This window comes from Cebidichthys violaceus, unplaced genomic scaffold, assembly GCF_023349555.1.
Source record: "Cebidichthys violaceus isolate CVI_PGR_0920_01 unplaced genomic scaffold, fCebVio1.0.p SCAF_29, whole genome shotgun sequence".
NCBI lineage: Eukaryota > Metazoa > Chordata > Actinopteri > Perciformes > Stichaeidae > Cebidichthys > Cebidichthys violaceus.
In genome coordinates, this window is record NW_027176472.1 from 752,149 (window position 1) to 764,826 (window position 12,678).

At 44.0% G+C, this 12,678-nt stretch overlaps 2 protein-coding genes across 3 annotated transcripts in view; one reads left to right on the top strand and one right to left on the bottom strand.

Moving 5' to 3' along the window:
• The window catches only part of atrip (ATR interacting protein), an 8,873-nt gene extending 3,605 nt beyond the window's left edge, over positions 1-5,268 (top strand). For both annotated transcript variants that reach the window (XM_068722131.1, XM_068722132.1), the window contains exons 9-18: positions 396-554; positions 765-993; positions 1,382-1,435; positions 1,591-1,766; positions 2,495-2,631; positions 2,787-2,878; positions 3,430-3,516; positions 3,601-3,679; positions 3,775-3,990; positions 4,805-5,268. In XM_068722131.1, the coding sequence (XP_068578232.1) occupies positions 396-554; positions 765-993; positions 1,382-1,435; positions 1,591-1,766; positions 2,495-2,631; positions 2,787-2,878; positions 3,430-3,516; positions 3,601-3,679; positions 3,775-3,990; positions 4,805-4,878 (1,303 nt within the window). In that variant the 3' untranslated portion in view covers positions 4,879-5,268. The remainder of the gene's footprint in view (positions 1-395; positions 555-764; positions 994-1,381; positions 1,436-1,590; positions 1,767-2,494; positions 2,632-2,786; positions 2,879-3,429; positions 3,517-3,600; positions 3,680-3,774; positions 3,991-4,804) is intronic.
• Positions 5,269-5,303: 35 nt separating this feature from the next.
• Positions 5,304-12,678, bottom strand: trib3 (tribbles pseudokinase 3). The gene is made up of 4 exons (XM_068722133.1): positions 12,096-12,678; positions 8,527-8,802; positions 7,815-8,107; positions 5,304-7,336 (listed from the first exon to the last, which is right to left on the bottom strand). Exons 2-4 carry the CDS (start codon positions 8,800-8,802, stop codon positions 6,844-6,846), a joined length of 1,062 nt encoding a protein of 353 aa, XP_068578234.1. The 5' UTR covers positions 12,096-12,678; the 3' UTR covers positions 5,304-6,843.

Consider the following 12,678-nt stretch of genomic DNA (forward strand, 5'->3'; position numbering starts at 1 on the left):
GCGTAATATACGTAATGTGTGTACAACAACAATGCTGTAGTAGTTTGAGGGAACGTGTTTGCGGATGTAACTCGATAGAAATGCGTATTAGTTAAATAAGTGCCCTTGAGCAAAGGCATGTGACCCCCAGCTGCCTCAGCAAAGCATCAAAGGGACCGACAGATCGCACTAAAGAGGATTCACGCTCATTGCGTTGAAGTCCCTTAATGCAGCCACTTCATCTCGGTCACCACATGAGGTCACCACACCACCAAAACTCAAATCTTCAGATAAAAGCGGTCCTTGATTTCTGTGGACGGCTGGACCTGAGTAACACATTGCAGCCCAGGCACAAAGGAGCTGAGCTGTTATACAAGATTAATATCACTTCTTTGTGTTGAATGTTGTGATTTCAGCGAGTCTGCAGGTTTTCTGCTCCACTCTGACGCTGCCGTCGGTGTCGGTGAAGGCGGAGCTCCCGGAGCTGCTCTGAGTCCTCTCCAGAGCCTGGCTGTAACTGGACTCAACATGCTGAGTCAGAACCGACCAGCAGCTGCAGACGGCAGAAACAAAAGGTGGACTGAGACACTGAATCACTGAATAATCCAGAACGGAACAACAGTGGAAGCTGAAACGGTTCTGTGGACAGCAGAGCCCTCTTGTGGCCAAATTATGGCAAAAAAAAACACCTCGAGGCCATGTGTTACTATAGATACAAACTATCAGGCCCGTACGCCGATGACTATTACTGTTTCAGCATATTTAAAGTACCGTGTGTTTTGTAGGTTGTGTCCCGGAGCCGTCCTCTTCCTCCCGCTGTTGGAGCTTCACCTGTCTCGACTCTGTCAGGCCCTGGACTCGCTCCGCTCCGTCTCCGCCGGCAGCTCGCTCCCAGCGGACAGCGCCGCCGGACTGGGGAGACTGGATGAGGCTGTTTTGACTGGTTTCAGCGTGGAGGACACTGGCTTGGCTGCTCTGAGGCTCCTCTACCTGTTGGTGGCCCACAGTGACGAGGTGACGACGCAGACATGAATCTTACCTCAAGGTTTCATCCTGATGTAAAGACATTTAAATCAGAGGGATGTCACGTCTACTCCATCACGTACAACACTGTGCATTTCCATCGCTGTGAGGAAACGATTATGACGTTGACGTTCTCCTCTCTGAGTTGTGTTTCTTTTAACTCGAGGCGTTCGGGGCTCTGCTGAAAGAACGTGAGCCGCATAGAGCGGAAAAACTCGAGGCGTTCAGAAATGCAGCACACAAAACACTTGGTAACACAGTAACACAAAGTCGCCCCGGGCTGTGAAAGCGCTCTCTGCCTGATCACGGCCTTAGTGAGTCGCTCTTTTGTTGGAATTTAATTTGACAGTTGGCATCACTTCTTCATTTTCTCTCCCAGGTGGTGGAAGCTGTGTTGTCAAAGGAGAATCAGAGCAGAGATACAGACATGAAGGTACAAAAAGAAACACTCTGATGGACACTTAAGACGTTCTTGTGTTGTATATTTCCTCATTAACTTTCTTTGTGATCTGAAACTACATATTGTTTGTCCAGGAGGTTTAAGATGATCATCAGGATAATTTAATGAACTCCTCCCTCTGCTCTTAGACTGAACACTCTGCCGCAGGTGTGGGTCTGCGCTCCCAGAATGCCTTGCTGCAGTCGGTGTTGCGGCTGTGTGAAGCGGGGCTTAGCGGCGGTTCTCAGAATGAGGAGCTCGTCCTCGACGCCATGAAGACTCTGTGCGTCCTCATCGAGAGGACGCCACACACACATGCCGACAGGTACCGCTACGCGTTGAAGGCCGTACGTGTGACGCCTTTTCTAACTCCACCGTCGACAAGTCAAGCCGCTCTGAACGCTGGATATTGAAATTACGCGTTTCCGTCTTAGCGACCCGTACCTGTTATGTGGTACTTTAGTGTGAGACTCCGAACACAACCTGACAGACGGTTTAAAAGATGTCAGCTGATGATAAATCCACATTTTTAACTGAAACCAACAAAAGAAGATTGTTTGTCTGCAATTTGTGAGAGCTGCAGGAAACAGTGAAGGTGTCATAAAACTGTGAAAACACACTTCAGCACACTTTGTTTTTTTTACATTCCTCCAGTTACTGTGCAAGATATGCCGGATAACACACACACACACACACACACACACACACACACACACACACACACACACACATGATGCAACACTCACCTAAGAGGAATACTACTGGCGGTAGAGGAGTGGCTGAGCAGGGTGTGTGTGGTTTTAGGACTTTTCCATTGACTCACTTATGTTTCAGTTGTTCTTAAACTACCAGCAGTGATGAACGGTCACCAGGGTAACAGAGAATACAAATAACTGCTGAATTATGAATTCTTCAGTTTGAGCAACAGTAAAGGAACAAAAGGAATCCACTCTTGCGCGTTTATTTTTTTACTGCAGAAATAACTCCGATGATGAATTCTTTCAGTGTTAACGATTCATCACACTGGTGACACCGTCTGTGTTTCTCTCTCAGGCTGCAGTGTGTGCTGCAGGCGGTGTGTGTGTGTTTGTCAGCAGACTGCCGGTTGCAGACAGTTTCGGGGAGTGTGTCCGTGCTGGCGTCCATGTCCGACCACCAGACGCTGGCTCAGCAGCTCTGCTCTCAGCACGGTGAGTTATCTGGAAGTCAGTGTCATGACCTCTCTGTGATGTTTGTTCTTCTTCATTTTGCTTCAGATGATCACTCCATTGTTCAGGTTTCAGCTCCGCATGATTTGAATAAACCTCACGGCAGCAGTGTTTTATTTCTTTGTCGTTTCCTTTAGACCCGTGTATTTTCCTCAAGTTGTTCCAGTTCATCAGAACCAGACCAGACAACCGGGCAACACACACAGACTGGATTCTGCTGGACCTGCAGGTAAAGCACACACACACACACACACACACACACACACACACACACACACACACACACACTCATTTATTAGAAGGAGAACAAGACGGGTTGGTTAACAGCTGTGATATTTATCATTAGTCCTCAAGGCACTGAAGCAGGAAAACAACCAGTCATCGTGGATTTAATATGTTTGTATTAGAAACGGGCCTTTATTTCTAATATTCTATTTGGTTATATTTTAGTAAGAAACTCAAAACTCCCTTCATATTTTCTTGATAAATTCAAGTGTTGAGTTTCACTGCAATTGGAAAAAAAAGTATTCGTATAAGAGAAACAAAGTGAGAGTGGGGAGTATGTGATTCTGTTGTTGTACTTGTACATAGAATTAGTGCTGTGGAGATGTACATTATGTTGAATTTATCATTGGAAACCGTGTAGATTCCACCCCTCGATGTTTTTAAAAAAAAAAGGCTCTCCCTTCGTTTGTTTGTGCCGGGTCCAGCTTCTACTTGAACACGGCTTTTATATCGGACTTTACTTCTATTTTGGCCGTTGTTGTCTTTGTGTCTCAGGTGGTTCGTTTGCTGAGCAGACTGATGACTCAGCGATCAGAGAGCTGGACCAGCAGCCAGCACAGCAGCTGCCAGTGTTACACTGAGGTAAAACTTCTCATAGTGACACTAAACCCTGTGTTGCACCTTTCTGCACAAGCCTCTCACCTCGCCTCGCTCTCTCTCTCTCAGCTGGTTCAGACAGTGGTGATCGTTTTCCATCGTCAGTGGTTGGATCTTCGTGGTTCTCCGGATCCGACGGACTCTAAAGGTCCGATTTAAAACACAAATGTTCACCCAACAAACTGTCTCTAAAATCTTGAATTACCAGTCAGTTGTTGTTGTTTGTTTTTTTCCCCACTTCAGGCCCGGCCTCGCAGAAGAGCCCCGCCCCCTCGCCGCCGTGGTGGCGTGGCCCGGCGGCGTCTCTGCTCAGAGAGTGTCTGCTGCTGCTGCACTGGCTGCTGCTGCATCACGGCAGCTTCTCGGAGAACTGCAGGCCGCTGCTGCACATGTACGACCAGGTGATCCCCGCCGTCCGGGACACGCTGAGGAAGATCCCCGAGCTGAGCGAGAGCGAGGGTACAGACGCAAACCCGCACTCGCATACATACACATATACGTGGACTCTTTTTGAAAATGTTACCCAAACAGTCCAGTGCTCCGTGGACAGGATTTATTAATTCTGATCAGTCAAGAACACGTAGTAAAGAGTGAACGACCTGACAAAACGTCCAGATCGTCTGATAGAGAGACAGGTTTATAATCTGTTTATAGGTCACCGCCTAGAGCTCATGGGGTGATTTATAGGCAGCGTAACCAGAGGATGCTGTGGCACTTAAAACTGAGTTGCGGCCCGCCATGACTGAATGGATGTAAGAATTTATTATGTCATGGAAACTGTATTTAATGTGCATCGGTCACATTGTGGCCGATGCACTTAATCGGGTCAGTATCGGTGCCTTGTCTCTTTCAGCCATGATTTATACATGCGTTACCATGAACAGCATGATGTGCCACACCTATATTAAACTCGGTGTGGAAAAGCGCCCGACATCAGTAGCATTTATTTATTTGTCATTTTGGTAACTTTTGCTGGATATGACCTCACAAACCGTAGTTACTTTGATCTGAGCAGCAGGAGACAAATTAGTGCGATACTTGATGTTTCAGGTAAGTTGTTTTCATTCGTTTAAACTCTACTTTTAAGTGTTAGGTAGCGTACTGGTCGTGGTTTATGTTAAGTTATTGTTTGCGCTCGTCTGATCGGGTCCTTTTTTTTTTTTAGAAATAACCTTCACAGGAAATGTTCAGGTGTCCACAGACTTTTGGCCACTCAGAAGTAAACAGACTCGTGTGTGTTTTTTTTCCGCTTCCTGTTTCCTGTCTTTGTCAGAGCTGGCGCTGGAGGACATCTGCCGCTCGGAGGGCGACGACACTGATGACATGGACACCGATGCTGGCTCCTGATTGGCTGCTGCCACTGACTCCACCAGTGAGCAGACACCAAAAGACAGTTTGCTGACAGTCGAGTGGATAATTCAGGCTGAGACGAGGACGGAGCAAAGACCGGAGTGGATGCTGGAGAGAAATGAAGGATGAGAGAAAAGTCACAGGAGTCATTCTGCTGTCTGATGCGATTTATCAATAAAATGTGAAGGTGAGAGAATGTTGTTTCTTTCCTTCCTCCAGTCTTTCTGGTCTGGACCTCATAATTATCAATATGATGATAATTGTTGACGATTAATAAAGCAGCAAACAACGATTATCTATGTAAAGATAGAGTGGAGTAATGTCTACCTGAGTGTCGACACTCTACTTGTGTTGTTATCTGAGCTTCTCATCGCCAACACCGGGAATAAAATGTTGAAAACAAAAACAGTTCGGGACCAGAACAGCTTGTGAAACATCTTTATTTATTGTTCAGCTGTAACTGAGGTCTGAGTGACACGTTCATGAGAAGGCATCCTATTGGCTGGCTGCAGGTCTGTTCGGTTGGATTGGTCAGTCCGAAGAAACACAGGAATAGAGTGTTTATTAAAAAGATGATTAAAGTCTGGTTCACTCAAGATTAAAACTCTAAAACTTCTTATTATGATTCAACACACGGTGCTTTAATGAGGTCCTTTATACTGAGATTTAATTACAATATTGCTCTGAAATATAAATAGTTATGATCACAAATTGAAGGTCTTCTTATTATTATTGCAGTAATGAACATATTTGACATCCAGGGAAAATTAGATGTCATGTCTCAAGAAAACAAATAGCAATTTGAAGTAATTATTATTTTTTTTTCTTTCACTGAATAATCGTTTTCATGAGCACCACAAAAACAGAATTATTGAGTGAAGTTCTGATCCTGAGATAACTGTTCTTCAGAAAGTCAGCTGGTCTCTTTCCGACACTGACCGATCCTTCTCTAATAACACGAGGGAGCAAACCAGGAAGTGTAAACACTGAAATAAAGTAGCTGTGTCCCATTTTATGCTCCGATGGTGTGTTGAGTCTTCATCAACGTCTTTTAATCAGAAATGATGGTGTGAGCTGGTGTTGAGGTGGAGATCAATCACTTCACGAGTTGATGAACACGCCGTTGGTTCTGGTTCTGGTGGACCTGGTGACTCTGTTGTGGATCTGTCGGAGGTTGAATTGAGACGCAGCGAGAGGAAGGCACCTGATGGTCACGTCAAGTAATCCAGGATCGGACTGTCTATGTAGTGTGTGTGTGTGTGTGTGTGTGTGTGTGTGTGTGAGAGACTTGTATGTCTATCTTTGTGAGGACCAGGTTGAGTTGTGAGGACTAGTGTTAACTTTGTCAGCCTTTTTTTTTTTTTTAAGTCGGAGTACTGTTTCAAATGCCTGCATTATTTTTTATCACATTTAGTCAACGTCATCCTGTTTATTTTAGTCAAGATTTAGTTGACAGAGTTTAGTTGTATCTTTTAACTATTTTATAATAGTCTTAGTTAATGAAAACTGTTGAGATTATAGTGTTTGTTTTTTTTGTTTGTTTTTTGTTATCAGATTATATTAAATGTTTCAATCCAGCGAGTCGAGCAAAAATATCTTAATTTCTTTCTCCAAAGCCCAGTTGTTTTATATTGTTAACTTTATTGCATTGGGGTAAAAAAAAAAAGTCTTCAGCAAAAAGTTTACATTTTTTTGACTAGATTTTAGTCTTGTCTTATTTCGTCAACAATATTGCATGTTAATACAGTCACAGTAATTGTTTAATGACTTCTGACGATGAAAAGGTCGTCAACAAATATTTTTAGTCATCGTTATAGTAACTATAGCAACACTTTTGTCTGAAGGAAGTTAAAGAGTTCAGACTTTGTTTTAGGGTTAAAGTTAGAATCGGGTTCAGTGAGGGGCCAAAGGAATGAAGTATATCAATGTGGGTCCTCACAAGTATAGAAGTACAATCGGGTGTTAGTGTTTCTTGGTCCACGTCGGCACCACCTGGTCATCGTCCTCTTGTTTACTGCTCTGTAGTGTTTTGTGCGAGCCGTGCTGCGTCTTGTTCGGGTTGTGATGTGTCGGGCGAGGACCGGTCAGCCACGGGTGCATCAGCAGCTCCGACGCCGTCAGCCTCTCTGCGGGCGACTTCCTCAGCATGCAGCCAATCAGACACTTGGCTCGCGGCGACAGCCAATCGGGCACGGCGAAGGCCCCGCGGCGGATCTTGGCGAACAGCGCGGCGGGCTGCGTGTCCTGAAACGGGTATCGTCCAATCAGCATGGTGTACAGAGACACGCCCACGCTCCAGATGTCTGCGGCGCGGCCCGAGTAGGACCCGTTCCCATTGGTCAGCAGCTCGGGGCTGACGTAGGCGGGGCATCCGTGTCTGTCCGTCAGAGAGTCGTCGTCGTGATTACCGTGCAGGAGGACGCAGTCGTCGAGACCAAGCAGAGCGAGACGCGTCCTGCAGAAAAGAAAGGACCCACAATGCATCAGTAGTGACAGGAGTAGTATCTGTAGTACTATTAGAAGTAGTATTAGTAGTCAAAGTAGTGTTAGAGGTATTACTAGTGGCATTTCTTTCTTAAAGATTTCATCTGTACTACTGTAGCATTAGCAGCGTCAGTAGTATCCATAGTAATTAGGAGTATTACTAGTGGTATTATTGGTAGTATTTTAGCAGTATCAGAAGTATTATTGGCAGAATTTATATTAGTATTATCATGTTAAGTAGTTTTAGCAGTATAAGCAGTATTGTGAAGTATTTTTTTTTTTAAGTGGTACTATTAGTAAGGTTAGGGTATAGTATTTTTAAGAAGTATTAGTAGTTTATAGCAGTATTATCGGTACTTCCTGTCTGTCAGTGTCGCATGTGGGTGTGTATAGTTTGAGTGTACTATGCAGTATTAAGTAGTATAATCAGAGTACTTAGTAATTCTCACCTGTATTTGTCGGTGAAGACGAACCTGCGGAGCTTCAGGTCTCTGAGGATGACTCCATGGTGATGACAGTGCATCACGGCGTTCAGCATCTGAGCGAACAGAAGCCCCGCCTCCTCCTCGCCGAGACGCTTCCTGCTTCGCACGTACGCGTGCATGTCGCCGTAGTGACCGGGCAGGAAGACGTACACGCTGTCCTGACCAATCACCACGTCCAGCAGGCCGCAGATGTTGTCGTGGTGAGTGATGCGGGCGTAGGCCGCCAACCGCTCTTGGTAACCACGTAGAGGAAGCACCTGTAAACATGGCAACATGGTTATGGTAACAGCTATGGTATGGTATCAGAAGTATAAGTAGTATTTCCAACAACCACAGTATTCTATTCGGGATCAATATCAGTGTTTTCAGGAGTATGAGTAGTGTTTTTAGCAGTATTTGTAATATTACTAGCAATATCTGTAGTATTTTCAGAAGTTTTTGTAGTATTTTTCACTTTAAACAGTTATTTTAGGCAATATCTGTAGTATTTTCAGAAGTTTTTGTAGTGTTTTCACTTTAAACAGTAATGTTATGCAATATCAGTAATGTTTTCAGAAGTATTTTGCAGTATTTGGGGCTGTATTGTTGGCAAGGGGATGGCAGTATTACCAGTATTTTTGCGGTATACATAGTATCAGTAGTATTGTTGCAGTACGAGTACTACTGGTAACTGTACCTGGCAGGTGTACTGCTGCTTTGTGTGCGCGTGCTCGGCCCTGTAGCTCTTCTCCCCCTCGCAGCGTTCAAACAGGAAGTACGATCCCACTCTGGATGGGGATTGGCTCTGGTCGGACTTGGGGGCGGGGCTCCTGGGCCTGAGGCAGTGCGATAGGCCGGTGGCGGGAGGGTTCGGATCCAGACGAGCTACTTTGCATTTCACAATGTCCTGGGGCTCGTCCAGCAGCCTCTTCAGACACAGCTGAGACCGGGCTGCGGCCATGCCCATGCTCATCTGTGATTGGAGGAGACAAGTGACATCATCAGGTTAACTTAAAGCGTCATTGTTACTGTAAAGCAGCTCACATCATCATTTTATTGGCTTGTGGAAAGTGCAGGTGTGACTGCAGTGTATGGATATTCCCGGGAACGTCGCCATAGATTCTTAGTTCGTTATACTACAAATGCAAAAGCTTTCATCAATCGCTGTTCCCTCATTTGGCAACAGAGAGTGACTTAACAGACATTTATTTCAATGACAATCTTCGGGATCGTCACTTCAAGCACGACGACTTTAATGTAGATAAGAAGTTGTTGGAGCTTCTGTAAACTGGTAGAAGCGGTTGAGCTGAGCCCCCTCCTCCACTAAACGCTCCTCAGTTCTACTTCCACATACAGTAAAGTGAGAGTTAGCATCACAGCTCCCCGTGTGTCTCTGCTGCTCACATGCTAACGTGTCTATAGGCTTCATGATGCAACTTCCTGTAAGCTGACAGACGCTTCAGCTTTCAAATCGTTGCATCAGAGCACAACAGTTTATAGTTTAAACAGGCTTTAAATACAGTCAACACCTACCACACACACACACACACACACACACACACACACACACACACACACACACACACACTCTGTGAGACTGTGAGAGAGAGTGTGTGTGTGTTGTTCTATAAAGTTTTTCAGAGCCTGCGGTCGCTGTGGTGACGCTGTGTGGCAACCTGCTGTTGGCCGACGCTGCTTTCACTCTGACAGCCTGAGTCACAGCGTCACCACGGCAACGTCGTCCCCTGACGCACACACACACACACACACACACACACACACACACACACACAGACACACACACACACACACAGTGAATCTGTGCTGTTTGGTGTGTCATCTCGTCAGCTGCAGTTTCACAATCAGAGATCTGACTGTTCATAATAATCAACGAAAAATCCAAACCTAGACTCTACTGGATCTCTACTGGACTTTACTGGATCTCTACTGGACTGTACTGGACTCTACTGGATCTGTACTGGATTTCCACTAGACTCTACTGGACTCTTCTTGACTGTACTGGATCTCTACTGGACTGTACTGGATCTCTACTGGACTGTACTGGATCTCTACTAGACTGTACTGGACTCTTCTTGACTATACTGGACTCTTCTTGACTCTACTGGACTGTATTGGACTGTACTAGATCTCTGCTGGACTGTATTGGACTGTACTAGATCTCTGCTGGACTGTACTGGACTGTACTAGATATCTACTGGACTCTTCTTGACTGTACTGGACTCTACTGGACTGTACTGGATCTCTTCTGGATCTTTCAGTGCACATTTCCGTCGTCCGTCTTACTAGAAAGACAGCTTTACGTTCCATATTCTGAGACCTTTCAGCATCCGCTGCAGGACTTGCTATTGGAAGTCGAAACCTTTTGAGATTTTAACTAATTAAAAGTTAAACACTTAGAATCATGTTGGTGACTCGTCTTCTCTTAAACCATCCACAGGATTCACCAACACTCTACTAAAGTGTTGTTTGTTTTTTTCAGTAGTTCCGTTTTATGTTCCGAGGTTTCACTTTTAGTTAATGTAGTTGTTACAAACATCGCTGGGATTTTGAACGAGGTTCTCTTACTTCTGGAATAGAACCTGGAAAACTCCGGTTTCACTTTGTCTCTTTATTTGAATGTACTGAACTCTACTGGTCTCTATTTATTCTTGTATCTGACTCAGCCTTACGGAAAAGTTTCACTCTTTGACGGTCTGACATCGACTCTCTACGGAACAGGATCAGGGTGTGAAAAATGTATTTACTTAAATAAAAATGTCACGTTTGTCCTTTTTAATCTTCTTCCTCATCTCTCCGTCCTGCCGGTCGACGTTGACAACGAGACGAACAAAACCTTTCAGTATCGATTAATCTGACAATTATTTTCTCCTTTAAATGAATAAATTGTTTGATCTATCGTTAGAAAATAGTGAAAAATGTCCCAAAATCCACGGTTGATGTTTTCACATGTCTTGTTTTCTCAGACCAATGGTCCAAAATCCCCCCAAAAAATTCTGTTTACAATGTTCAAAATGAAACAGAAACACAAACCCTCAAATTTGAGAAGCCAGAAGGTTCTGTATTTGTAGCAATAATTACAATTAATAACTTAAACTGCTAATCGATTATCAGCGTAATTTTACTGTTTGACTTACTTATTAATTGACTTTTTCAGCTTTTCTTATTTTACACTATAATAATTTAGAGATAACTCTATTTTTCCTGCTACAGTTAGTCTTCTTTGTTGGTGCCTGGTAAACATGGACTGAAAATCATTTTTATTGATATTTATGTATTGCTCTCGATCATTACTGAGTCTAATTCACTCTTTATTGTGTTCTTGGTGCTCACTCGGGCTGCGGTACGTAAACGTTTTTGACGCTTTTCCTCTTCAGTTCAATCAAAGCGTCAAAGTTTATTCTTGGTCTTTTCGTTAAGAGTACTTTGACCAAACAATCTCAACTCAAGGGCCTCACTTACTAGCTTTTTTTCCCAGAACTTTCAACTGAATCCTCACACAGTGTGTCGCCACGGACAAAAAGTCAAGAAAGGTCAAAACCGTAAAAAAAAAAAAAAAAAAAAAAAGCTACTGAGCTCTTGTGTCAACAGACTCATCTCCATGACAGCCGTGCACACTCATCCTCTGATGATGAGGAAGATGATGAAGAAGACCATTCTATGGTTTCATTAACTCTACTCAGCAGAGTCCAGTAGAATCTGCTGGACTCTACTGAACTCTACTGGACTGTCATCTGCTCTCAGGCAGTGCTGTAAAATGACAGAAGAGTATTTACTCAAAGTACTGTGCTTGGGTACAATTCTCAGGTATTTGTACTTTACTTGCGTACTCTGCTGTGTAGCACAGCTTCAATATACATATATTTGTTTTAACCTATTGCATTAAACTGACAGCTGTGTTTACTTTAAATACAGATTTTAACAATACATGATGAACTTTTAGATATGATATATGATACGATCATTTCTACAGATGAAACTACCAAAAAACTACATTAAATAGTTCAAGTGGACTCCACCATGAGCAGGTACAACATAATACTGTTTACTCACTAATGCATCAGTATAAATATGAATTTAACACTCCTAATTCTGCACAATGAGTGCTGATTATACTTTTAAATATACTTTAAAAATACTCTCTGTATTACTTAAATGAACGACCTTTTGCTAGTAATTGAAGATGTGTATAATGTGTTCCTGCTACTTGTAAAGTAAAGGATCCGAGCACTCGGGTCTGTTTCTTACCTTGTTCTCTTTAGACAGACGGACCCGGTTCGGTCTGCAGGTCAACAGGAAACCAGTGGAGTCAGTAGAAACCCGGTAGAGTCCGCGTGGAGCAGGTCCGTCCGTCTGTCTGTGGGCCAGAAGTTGTTGAAGACATAAAAACAAAACGTGTTCCCTCTTTTGAAGTCTGAACTGGAACCAGCAGCTCTGATACTGGGAGAAGTGGCGCCCGGGATGACGTCTTTGTCTGGTTGTATTATTATTGTCTCGGTTGCGCAACGTGTCGTCAGTCAGCTGTTAGTTCAGTTTCTTCTTCAGTCTCAATCAGATGACGTTTTTCTCCGATTGTGAAAAGAATGAAATAACCGAAACTGGGTTTTTTTTTAAATAAAAACTTAAAATGAAACTATTTTTTTTAAATATTTCTCCGGAGCTGAAGCGAACAAAGCCGAGTCAACCCGAGTCCTTTCTGTCCGTCCGTCGGAGTTTGAAATAAAACAATATCCGTGTGTCGTTCTGCGTTAGATCCACTCCGACCCTCCCGGACTCTGGTGTGCTCTGACCCCGTTCGTCTCCAGAACTTTCCGGCGCACTGAGGACTCGG

Excerpts from the sequence above, each read along its gene's own strand:
- trib3 (XM_068722133.1), bottom strand. The coding sequence starts at position 8,802 with ATGAGCATGGGCATGGCCGCAGCCCGGTCTCAGCTGTGTCTGAAGAGG. Across the intron at positions 8,108-8,526 it reads AGCAGCAGTACACCTGCCAG|GTGCTTCCTCTACGTGGTTA; the intron begins GTACAGTTACCA and ends CCATGTTTACAG. Across the intron at positions 7,337-7,814 it reads GTCTTCACCGACAAATACAG|GACGCGTCTCGCTCTGCTTG; the intron begins GTGAGAATTACT and ends TCTTTTCTGCAG.